Genomic DNA, 12,239 nt, shown 5'->3' with positions numbered 1-12,239 from the left:
AATTACATTGACCCTAGTATTTGACTGGTATTTTATTTTTATCAACTCCGGATGGATGAAAAGCAGAGTTGGCCCTGAAGGAATTAGGATTCAGGGTGTAATGAGTCAGAAGTACTTCTACAAAGCATTGTTTCCGTTACTCTAATAGTTTTTTTCAGTTCTCCACTTTATATTTAATAAAATTAGATGAAAGAGAGTTACTAAGTTACTATTTCCTACATTGCACCGTTAATCTGGAGGTAATTTGACTATGGAGCAGAGAAAATGGATTGCAGAATCCTGAATGCAAAAGTTCCTTAAAACCAGACAAGCTGCAAGGCTCACAGACAATGTAGGGTGTGGAGGGGGCATGCAGTTGCCGAGTGGTGCCCAAGAGATTGGAAAAGCCAGGCAGAAAGACTTCCACAATGATTAGTAAACAATTTGGGCCAAGATAGAAAAGTAGGGTACAATCAAGAAAGAACTGGAAATGTATTGTCTTCTTGAGCAAGACACTTTATTTCACATTGCTCCAGTCCACTCAACTGGCAAAAATGAGTTGTACCTGTAATTCAAAGGGCCAGCCTTATCACATTCTGTACTAGGCTTACAAAGAATAAGACTTGGGGGTCAATTTGCTCGACTAAAACCCTTGAAGGCAGCAGTAATAATAATGATAATTGTTTAGGAGAAGGAAAGTCTGATCTTTGTAGACAAAGGGGACCATCATGAGAATGTTCCAGCCCATTAGACCTCATCATCACAGTACATAGTTTGCTCAAGTTTGCTTGATCTACTGGCAAAGCATTTTAGGCATAGAAAGATAAACCGTCATAAATAATTTTTGGCCTGTATAATTTGCTTAATTAAAAAATTAAACATTGACCCTTGTTTTGTTGTTTCTGTGATATATGAAACCCTATTCTAATTTGTGAATCCTTGTAGAACCACCTCCGACCCTTAATGTTTTAATTACACTAATACTAATTCATGCTTTTTTTTTTACTTTCTCTTTACAGGTGAACATGTTATTGGTGCAACATGCTGACCCACGCATTGTAAATAACGCACATCGTACACCAATAGACTCAGCCTGTGAATTCGGTCGATTTCGGGTAGGTCATGTTTTCCATAAGCATCTTTTGATTTTAGTTACACTGACAAAGTGCCTTTTGACTTTAGCTACCCTCACTTGTGACATCATTGTGACTAGTGTTTTCTATAAGCATTATTTGACTTAAGCTGCTCTAACTTTTGATGTCATTGTCTTGTTTTCTATAAGTTCCTTTCGACTTTATCTATCCAGACGTTTTAAATCAGCCTGAGCCTATAGTAAAAGGCACTTGCCCAAGGTTCCATGCAGTGGGACTGAACTCAGAACCTCATGTGGTTGGGAAGCAAGCTTCTTATTACACAGCCATGCCTGTGCCTGTTTAAAATACTTCTTAATTTTGGAACGGAAGGAGCAAGTCAATTACATTGACCCTAGTATTTGACTGGTATTTTATTTTTATCAACTCCGGATGGATGAAAAGCAGAGTTGGCCCTGAAGGAATTAGGATTCAGGGTGTAATGAGTCAGAAGTACTTCTACAAAGCATTGTTTCCGTTACTCTAATAGTTTTTTTCAGTTCTCCACTTTATATTTAATAAAATTAGATGAAAGAGAGTTACTAAGTTACTATTTCCTACATTGCACCGTTAATCTGGTTTGACCTGTTTCAAAGTGCAGCTGCACTGCTAATTGCAGTGACCAGCGGTGCAGAGGTGATGAAGGTTGGCAATTAAAATCAGGGCTGTGAAGTTGAAACAAAAAACTTCGACTCCGATTCTGACTCCTCTTTATGTAATTAAGTGATTGTAGGCTACATATCTTTAAAAGCATATGCGTACACTTGTACTTTGAGTAGGCCCATATATTATAACTTGTTTATATTAAAGAATAAAGACATTGTTAGTCGGAATCAGTCAGTAAAACTATACCGACTCCGACTCCACATCCCTGTTTAAAATATGTAGAAACTGTTTGTTTGGAATGGTGGAGGCATAATATTTTTATTTCATTTAGGTGCAAGTGTGGCTGTGTGGTAAGAAGTTTACTTCTTAACCACATAGTTTTGGGTTCAGTCTGACTGCATGGCACTTTGGGCAAGTGTCTTCTATTATAGTTCTAGGGCAACCAAAGCCTTGTGAGTTGATTTGTTGTTAACACGTTTCGGCTGATATATCCTCCAGCCTTCATCAGGTGTCTTGGGGAAATTTCATACCTGGGTTCTCATTCCTAAGGTATTTTGCGATGTTGTTATTATTCAGGTAGTGATCTGAAATTCCAGGTAGTGGCCTGGAATCGAACTCAGAATCTTGAGGCTAGTAACCCTTGCTTTTAACCACTACGCCATATGCCTGTGGACAATTATGGAGGGAGTTTTAGGGCTTATAAATGTAATATTTTCGTATCCTTCCTAGCTGCACTCGGTCTCCTTAGGAGATTGTTGTGTCCTAGCATATGAGCTGCTTCTTTTAGTTTTCATATTTTCCAGTGGTGTTCTCTATCTATTATTTTAACTTCACTTCACAGGGGGAGGTGATCTCCATTTTCCCATACATGATCAGCTATACCCGATTTATCAATATCTTGTGTCACACCTTTGCAATGTTCGTGTACCCTTATTTTGAGGGGGGGGGCATGTTTCACTTTTGTATAACCTACCACTGCTGCATGGGATGGAGTACACGCAGTCTTTGGTCATATTCTCTTCTATTGATGGTTTTACTTGAAAAATACCTTAGAAAGGAGAACTCAGGTTCGAAATTTCCCCAAGACCCCTGATGAAGGCTGGAGGGTATATCAGCCGAAACGTTGTGTTAAAACAAAGAGGATGAGGACAAATAGCTATCAAATGTAAATAATGTACCAAATCCACTCACAAGGCTTTGTTCGGCCCGAGGCTATAGTAGAAGACACTTGCCCAAGCAAAGTGCCACACAGTGGGGACTGAATCCAGGACCATGTGGTTGGTAAGCAAGCTACTTACCACACAGCCACTCCTAGGCCTATAGTAAGAAAGGATATTCTTCATCATCATCATCATCACAGCAGTGAGCTAGCAGATTTATTAGCATGTCAGACAAAATGCTTTGTCCCATTTCCTCTGTCTTTATGTTCAAATTTTCTGGGGTCGACCATGTGTTTTGTCTTTTCAAGGGTTCAATAAAATAATTGTTGGGAATGATGAAACTGACTAGCCCCTGCCCCAAAATTTCAGGCCCTACGTTTATAGTAGAAAGGATTATTATTATTATTATTATTATTATTATTATTATTATTATTATGATAAACCAACTTTATCTTTCGTCCCTTTAGGTTCGATAATATAAAGTACCAGTGAAGCACAGGGGGTTGATGCTACCCTCCCCTCTCTCTTTACTTTTATACCTAAATTAGAAACGATTATGAAGAATAACTATAGTTGTTACTTGGTTGCATTTCGATTCCTAATGATATCTATTAGAACTTAGTAAAGCTGTGAATTGCTCGACATTATTCAATTTGCCCTTTCTATTAATTAAAACAGGAAAGAGAAAGGGAATTTTTTTTATTTTTAATCCAACAACAAATATTTCACCCTCGCCAATTTGTTGCAAGGGAAATAACTCCTCACAATTACCTCCCTTGTTACTCCCAGTAATTATTTTACAATGATCCCTATTTCAGCCAAGGTTTGTTACGTATCCTCTTTCGAAACTTTCCTCGCAGCAAAGGAGCTGCACCTTTAATAACTAGTGTCCTTTGTGAAATCTATAGAACAACGAATAGTTAATTGTTTTTTCAGTTATGGATGCAATTGTTGTTATCTAACAGATTGTAAACAAAGACTACGAAGCGCCAGAACATGTATATATATGAGTGAGTGCGTGTGTGTGTTTTGTGTAATGTTTGTGTATGCGTATACACACAAACACGCTAATAGACATATAAACAAAGATTAACGAAAGTCATATTGCGTATAATGAAGGTTATATTCCAAAGATTTAAGTCGAAAAAATATTTCTACTTTTCGAAGGACAGATATTGTCGACAGTGAAAATGTATATATTTACACATAAAATTATATATATATATATAGATAGATAGATATGCAATAATTTATGTGTGTGGGTATGTATAGGTACACACACACACACACACACAAAATGTTTTATATGTACATAGGCGAAGGCGTGAGTGTGTGGTAAGAAACTGGCTTCCCGACCAAATGGTTCCCTGTTCAGTCCCACTGTGTGGCACCTTGGGCAAGTGTCTTCTACTACAGATTTGGGCCCACCAAAGCTTTATAACTGGATCTGATAGACAGAAACTGAAAGAAGTTCATCGTGTGTGTGTGTGTGTGTGTTTGCGTATATACATATATGCATAAACACTCTGTGTTTATGTACCAGACCTTACAAAAAAATAATTAGTTCACATAAAATTCAGCGTGGTGCCCCAGCATGGACACAGCGGACTGAAAGAAGTAAAGAATAAAAGATATAATTATGTATAAGGCATAGTTGTGTTAAAAAGTTTGTTTTGCAACCACATGGTTTCTGGGTCAGTATCAATGTGCAGCCCTATTTTGTCCTGTGTTTTCCACTATAGCCCTGAATGTCCTAAATGTTTTGAATGAAGTCGGATGTAGAGGGTTTGTTGGACACAGTGTGAGACGACTGCATCGCAAAGTAAATACCACCATGACCGATATCCAAACTATAGGGGAGAAGGCTAGCCACTGGATTTGGTTAAAAAGAGACGATGAGCGATGGCTAGAGAAATATTGAGCTTTATTTGATAACCAGTTGATTTAGCAAGCGGGGCCTCATATCAGTCAGTGGGGGCTGGTGTGCATTGATGCTGTCAAGGAGTAGGCCCTGAAACAGCATACATTCTCTATTTCATGTAGATTAGCCACAAGGGCTAATCAAAAACTCAGAAACAGCATATATTCTCACCTGATGACCTGTGGCTACTTCAACCAAAGTTACTCTACTAAATTCTTCATCATTTTCAAAAGTAATTGAAACAAAGAAATATGGTCATGAAAGAGTTAAACGCAAGGTTCTTACTTCATAAAGTGAAATGTTGCCTATTTAATTATATGTAATATTACTCTCTAGTCCTTTGATATATATTCCTAAGAATTGGTTTCTTTCCAGGTGGTGGAACTCCTTATAAAAAGCAGTCAATGTCAAGAACTTTTGAAGGACCAGGCAGACGACATGGTTGATAATGAACATACCACTTGCCTCCATTTAGCTGCCAGGAACGGACACACAGATATCGTAAAGTAAGTTAGTTTGTATCTTCGTTTGTATCTTCGTATCATACATGTGTGTGTGTACCATGTTTTTCCAGCATACAAGTCGAACTTACCAAACCAAAATTTACAGCACAAAGCAGTAGGTTAACTCAGTGGTTCCCAAACTGGGTGGTGCCAACCCCCTGGGGGCAGTGGAAAGATCCAGGTGGGTGTTGAAGAAAAATGGGACGATAATGAAGTGACCAAAACTGGGCAATGGATGTGAAAAAAAAAGGTTTTATTTGTGAAATACTGTTGTTTTGAATTTGCTGCAGAAAATGGTCTATGTCTGTTATGGTGTGTGTTGGGGTGGGGGCACTTGGAATATGGCCTGAGAACCAAGTGGGGTAGTAACCTGGAAAAGTTTGGGAACCACTGGGTTAACTTAGCATTATCATCATCATTGTCATTTAACGTCTGTTTTCCATGCTGGCATGGGTTGGATGGTTTGACTGAAAACTGGTAAACTGTCTTTGTTTGTCCCCTCTGTGTGTAGCCCCTTGTGGGCAGTAAAGAAATAAAAAAACATTAGCATGCCAGGCGAAATGCTTAGCAGTATTTCATCTGCCGCTACGTTCTGAATTCAAATTCCGCCGAGGTCAACTTTACCTTTCATCCTTTCGGGGTCGATAAATTAAGTACCAGTTACGCACTGGGGTCGATATAATCGACTTAATCCGTTTGTCTGCCCTTGTTTGTCCCCTCTATGTTTAGCCCCTTGTGGGCTGTAAAGAAATAAGAAACATTAGCATGCTGGACGAAATGCTTACATTCTGACTTCAAATTCTGCCAAGGTCGACTTTACCTTTCATCCTTTTGGGGTCAGTAACTTAAGTACCTGTTGCATACTGGGGTCGATCTAATCAACTGGCTCTCTCCCCCAAAATTTTGGGCCTTGTGCCTAGAGTAGAAAAGATTATTAGCATACACTGTTTCAACACACAAATTAACAAAGAGTTTTGCAAACCAGATACAGAAACTATGTCAGCTTGTATTCCAGAAAATACAATGTGTGTGTTTGTGTGTGTGTGTGTGTGTGTGACTTGGGTGTGTGTTTATGTCTGCTGTGTGCTGTTGTTTAACCCAAGCTCAACTCTAATTAAGTGAACCTACAATGAACAGCATTTCAATTGTGGGAATCCTCTGTTTTTTTCCTTATGTCTTCTACCTATTACGCGTTTCACTCATTGGACTGCAGCCATACTGGGGCACCACCTTGAAGAGTTTAGTCAAACAGGTCAACCCCCCCCCCCACTACTAGCAAATCTTACTTACTCCAGCAACACTCACTAAAGACATGGTACAACATGTAGCCATGACTGACAACAGACACTGTGTCACATACATACACACAACATAATAGATGATACATAACAGGACCTTTATTTGGCTACTTGACCTGGTGGAAATAGTAGCTAAATCTCCTTCAAATCACATTTGACCTTCTTGAAAAGAAGAATACCTTAGATGACTTTGTTCTAGATATAGCAGTTAAGAAGCTTGCTTTGCATCCATGTAGGTTCAGGTTCAATCCTACTGTACAGCATGTATATTATTTTGCTTATTTGTTTTTAAGTTCCTCCACCCACCCACTCCATGGTAGCATGAATTAGATCATCATCATCATCATCATTTAACGTCCGCTTTCCATGCTAGTATGGGTTGAACCATTTGACTGAGGACTGGTGAACCAGATGGCTACACCAGGCTCCAATCTGATTTGGCAGAGTTTCTACAGCTGGATGCCCTTCCTAACGCCAACCACTCAGAGAGTGTAGTGGGTGCTTTTACGTGCCACCCATATATATATATATGATGATATATGTATATGTGTCACCCGCATATATATATGATGATAACACTGGGTTACTGTTGCACAGTCTTGAGAGACACAAGGAGATACAAACACTCTCACTCAGACACACAAAAGATAGTGCCTCCTTCAGCTTCTGTTGTAAAGTGGTTTCCTCCCACCGGTGTGATGTATGACTGCCGTTGTACTGTAGTTGCTGTTTACACAAGTAGCCACAATAGTTACTAGTAATCGGATACTGTTCTATCTCTTCATACCAGTGATACACTAACTTCTTTTGTCTTATCGCTGAGAGCTCCACAAGGCACCAACTGGAACTATTGATTCTCAACTCTCCTTCTCTCAACCCTCTCTTAATGACCGGCTACTGGTCTATTTATAATGGCTGGCTCCTACCACTTTTTACTGGGCGGGATATACAGTTTCACTATACAACAGTTTCCTTTCACCAGATCCACTCACAAGGCTATGGTTGACCCTGGGGCTATAAAAGAAGACATGTGCAAGGGTTTGCACAGTAGGACATGAACCTGAAAGCACATAGCTGGGAAGTAAACTTCTTCATCACACAGCCTTGAGAAACATTCAGCTTTCACATCTAGCTCCTCTTATGGACCCCGCTATCAGTTCATTTGCTAATCAATTACATAGAAGTATAATGTAGGGCAGTGCTCTGCAACCGGTGTGCTGTGGTACACTGGTGTGCCATGAGGCGATGCTAAGTGTTCTGCAGTGTAATCTAAATATAATCTTTTTTTCCCTATACTTTTAGTTGTATCTTTAGTTCAGGTGTGCCGTCGAATTTTGAAAAAACATACAAGTGTACCGCAAGTGGAAAAAAGGTTGCGGACCGCTGATGTAAAAAACATAAAATCAGGCTTTTAAATTTATATATATATATACTGGCACATTCCATGCGAGCATGGAGAAATTAATGTTAAACAGACAGATGCAGCCATCTTCTTTGCACCCATTGTCTATGTCACATGCTTATACCAACAGTCATCTCCCTTGTACTCAGCTGTTAATATCATCTACACCAAAATTCATCTCTCCTCTATATAATCTGTTCATACCACTTGACTTGTGCAAATATATCTGTATATATCACACAACTATTCTAATACAGATGTTTCTCATGTACATCCCTGTTTGAATTACTTATCTATCTTGATAACAACATCTCTCCTGTACCCATCTGTTCAGATCATATATCTGTGCTAATACAGTTATTTCTCCTGTGTGCATCTGTTTGTACCATGTCTGTCCTAGTTTAGAAATCTTCTCCTACACACATCTATCAATATTACATGTCTATTTTAATATAGGTATCACCCAACTGTCCACATTTTAATATAGGTATCACCCAACTGTCCACGTTATGATTGTCCTAATAAAGTCATCTTCTCCATATACACATATGTTAATATTGTATATCTATCCCATACATCTTTTCTGTATATACATCTGTTAATATTGTATATGTATCCCATGCACACATCTTCCCTGTCTACATAACTGTTAATATATATCTATCTAAGATGGTGTGCTGACAGAATCATTGGCATCCCAGGCAAAATGTTCAGCAGCATTTCACTCTTCTTTATGTTCTGAGTTAAAATTCTGCTGAGGTTGAGTTCACCTTTCATCCTTTTGGGGTTAATAAAATAAGTACCAGTTGAGCACTGGGGTCAGTGTAATTAATATCACATATCTATATCTCACACAGTTATTTCCCCCCAGCTTCTATATATGGCTGAAACAAGAAGACCCAAAATGGCTCGAAAGCCATAACATGCCGACTGGGAAATAATGTTGCTATGTGAGGCTGGCTGGCACTTGAAAACTGCATTGCTGCTTGACAGGTGGGCCAAGGGAACCATCTCATTCATTGCATACCCTTCTCTCCAATAGTTTGAAGGCTTGAACCACTAGACAGCTAGTCAACTCTGGCTACTGTGACTAAAACTAACATGGCTCTGTTGGAAGGTAGGTCTAGAGAGGGCTCAGGTCAAAACCACGCGCCCTTTCCCTCCATTGGTCAGTTGAAACTTAGATTGTGTCATGTGACAGTTAGCTGGCATTGGCTGTTAGTGCCTACCAGCGAGTATTCGAAGGGCAGTTTGGCAGGGTGTTCATTCGCCCTCCTTCGACAGCACACAGACAATTCCATGAAATATATATCAAGTGCTGGCTGGGAACAAACACACATGCACACACACATATTTATTGTTAGTTACTTGGTGACCCCTACCAGTGGTGGTGCCACATAAAAAGCATCCAGTCCACACTATGAAGTAGTTGGCATTTGGAAGGGCATCCAGATGTAAAACCCCAAAAGTCCTCAGTTTACTCTGTGGGGTGATTGGTGATAGAAAGGGCATCCAACCATTGCCAAAACAGTGAGGCCTGGTGCAGACTTCTGCCTAGCCAACTCCTGTCAAACCATTTAACCCATGTCAGCATGGAAAATAAATGTTAAATGATGACGATGATATATGCATACATGGTCGTTGCCAGTACCGCCTGACTGGCCTTCGTGCCGGTGGCACGTAAAAGCACCCACTACACTCTCTGAGTGGTTGGCGTTAGGAAGGGCATCCAGCTGTGGAAACTCTGCCAAATCAGATTGGAGCCTGGTGTAGCCATCTGGTTTCACCAGTCCTCAGTCAAATCGTCCAAACCATGCTAGCATGGAAAGCGGACTTTAAACGACGATGATGATGATAGGCACAGACATAGCTGCATGGTAACAAGCTTGCTTCCCAACCACATGGTCCTAGGTTCAGTCCCACTGTGTGGCAGCCTGGGCAAGTGTCTTCTACGATAGCCTCAGACCAACCTGAGTGGATTTGATGGATGGAAACTGAGAGACGATCTGGCAGAAACGTTAGCACGCCGGATGAAATGCTTAGCGGTATTTCGTCTGCCGCTATGTTCTGAGTTCAAACTCCGCCAAGGTCGACTTTGCCTTTCATCCTTTCTGGGTCAATTAAATAAGTACCAGTTATGCATTGGAGTCGATATAATTGACTTAATCTGTTTGTCTGTCCTTGTTTGTCCCCTCTGTGTGTAGTCCCTTGTGGGCAGTAAAGAAATAGGAAACTAAGAGAAGCTTGTCATTTATGTGTGTGTGTGTTTGTTCTTCACATCACTACTTGACAATGGGTGTTGGTGTTTTTACATCCCTGTAACCTAGCAATCCAGCAAAACAGACTGATAGTTAAGCGCCAGGCTTTAGAAAAAAACAACAACAAAAAAAAAGTACCAGGAATGATTTGTTCAAGTAAGCCCTTCAAGGCGGTGCCCCAGCATGGCCGCAATTTAATGACTGATACATGTTAAAAGTAAAAGATATATATCTTAGTCAAGTGGCAGTAATGTCTAAAGCAAAGTTGTTGTTTTTTTTACTTTATTTTTTATTTATTTATTTTATTTATTTTTTTGTGTGTAATATTGTTTTGGGAAAATTTCATCCTGCTTTTCAGGTTGTTTACACAACCTGGCTTTCTGAACTGACACAACAGTCAAGCTTGTGCCTGCAAATATGATGACACAGGGGTTATACTGACATATTTAATTCTGTTGTTACCTAACACAATTAGCTAACAGTCTTATAAATAGATTCTAGTTGAAAAGCTGTGATTGTCGTGGTTGGGGTGTGTGTTTCTTTTATTCTGGACTTTATCAGAAATTATCATTTTGTAAAATAACTGCTCAAACCCAGTAAGGCAATGCTTTCATTGTTATAAAAGAACACACACTCACACACATATATTATAGGTGTGACGTGGTTGTGTGGTAAGAAGTTTGCTTCCCGACCACATGATTCCAGGTTCAGTCCCACTGCATGGCATTCTGGGCAAGTGTCTTCTCCTGTAACCTTGCACCAACAAAAGACTTGTGAATGGATTTGGTAGATGGAAACTGAAAGGAGCACATCGTGTGTGTGTATATATATATATGCACATATATATATAAATAGCTAAGTGGAGGCGCAATGGCCCAGTAGTTGGGGCAGTGGACTCATGGTCATAGGATCACGGTTTCGATTCCCAGACCGGGCGTTGTGAGTGTTTATTGAGCGAAAACACCTAAAGCTCCACGAGGCTCCGGCAGCAGATGGTGGCGAACCCTGCTGTACTCTTTCACCACAACTTCCTCTCACTCTATCTTCCTGTTTCTGTTGTGCCTGTAGTTCAAAGGGTCAGCCTTGTCACACTGTGTCACGCTGAATCTCCCCGAGAACTATGTTAAGGGTACACGTGTCTGTGGAGTGCTCAGCCACTTGCACGTTAATTTCACGAGCAGGCTGTTCCGTTGATCGGATCAACTGGAACCCTCGACGTTGTAAGCGACGGAGTGCCAACAACAATAAATAGCTATGTGTGCATGTCTTTGTCTCCCCCACTATCACTTGACAACCGGTGTTGGTGTGTTTATGGCCCTGTACCTTAGCAGTTCAGCAAAAGAGACTGATAGAGTATGTACCAGACTCAAAAATATAAGTCTTGTTGATTTGTTTGATTAAAACCCTTCAAGTGCCCCTAGTATGGCTGCAGTCAAATGACTGGAGCAAGTAGAAGATAAAAGATATATATGTGTGTATGTATTATAGGTGTGGCATGGTTGTGTAGTAAGAAGTTTACTTCCTGAGTACAGGGTTCTGGGTTCAGTCCCACTGCAGGGCACTTTGTGCAAGTGATCCCTTTATAGCTATAGGCTGACCAAAGACCTGTGCGTGGACAGAAACTGAAAGAAGCCTATCGTACTGGTGTCGTGTAAAAAGTACTGGTAATAGTGCCGCATGAAAATGATGAGATTGGAGCTTTATGCAGCCTTGCAGCTCACTGAATCTTGTCAACTACTACACTTTACAGAGTGTACTAGGCTGTTTCTTGATGCCACTGATGTTTGTGAAGTTCCCATGTAAATTTGCAAGCTTGAAAAAAAACAGGGAAAATAAGAAAAAGCTCTGAGGGGAGAACAAAGGTGAAGGTGGGTGGCTTTGTGTCAGGTGTTGAAAGGTTAACATATGATGGAGGGACAAGCATGGGTGTCTTGCTGTCAAGAGGATACATGGCTGAATATATATATATATATATATATATA

At 40.1% G+C, this 12,239-nt stretch overlaps 1 protein-coding gene across 1 annotated transcript in view; it reads left to right on the top strand.

Moving 5' to 3' along the window:
• The window catches only part of LOC106876855 (caskin-2), a gene marked incomplete at its 3' end in the record, with an annotated part of 405,195 nt that overhangs the window by 148,656 nt on the left and 244,300 nt on the right, over positions 1-12,239 (top strand). Inside the window, exons 6-7 of the mRNA XM_052968105.1 lie at positions 999-1,094; positions 5,172-5,302. Of these exons, the coding sequence (XP_052824065.1) occupies positions 999-1,094; positions 5,172-5,302 (227 nt within the window). The remainder of the gene's footprint in view (positions 1-998; positions 1,095-5,171; positions 5,303-12,239) is intronic.

Source organism: Octopus bimaculoides, chromosome 5 (genome assembly GCF_001194135.2).
Source record: "Octopus bimaculoides isolate UCB-OBI-ISO-001 chromosome 5, ASM119413v2, whole genome shotgun sequence".
Taxonomy (NCBI): domain Eukaryota; kingdom Metazoa; phylum Mollusca; class Cephalopoda; order Octopoda; family Octopodidae; genus Octopus; species Octopus bimaculoides.
The sequence above is the reverse complement of the archived record's forward strand: the minus strand, read 5'-3'. Positions and strand labels throughout refer to the sequence as shown.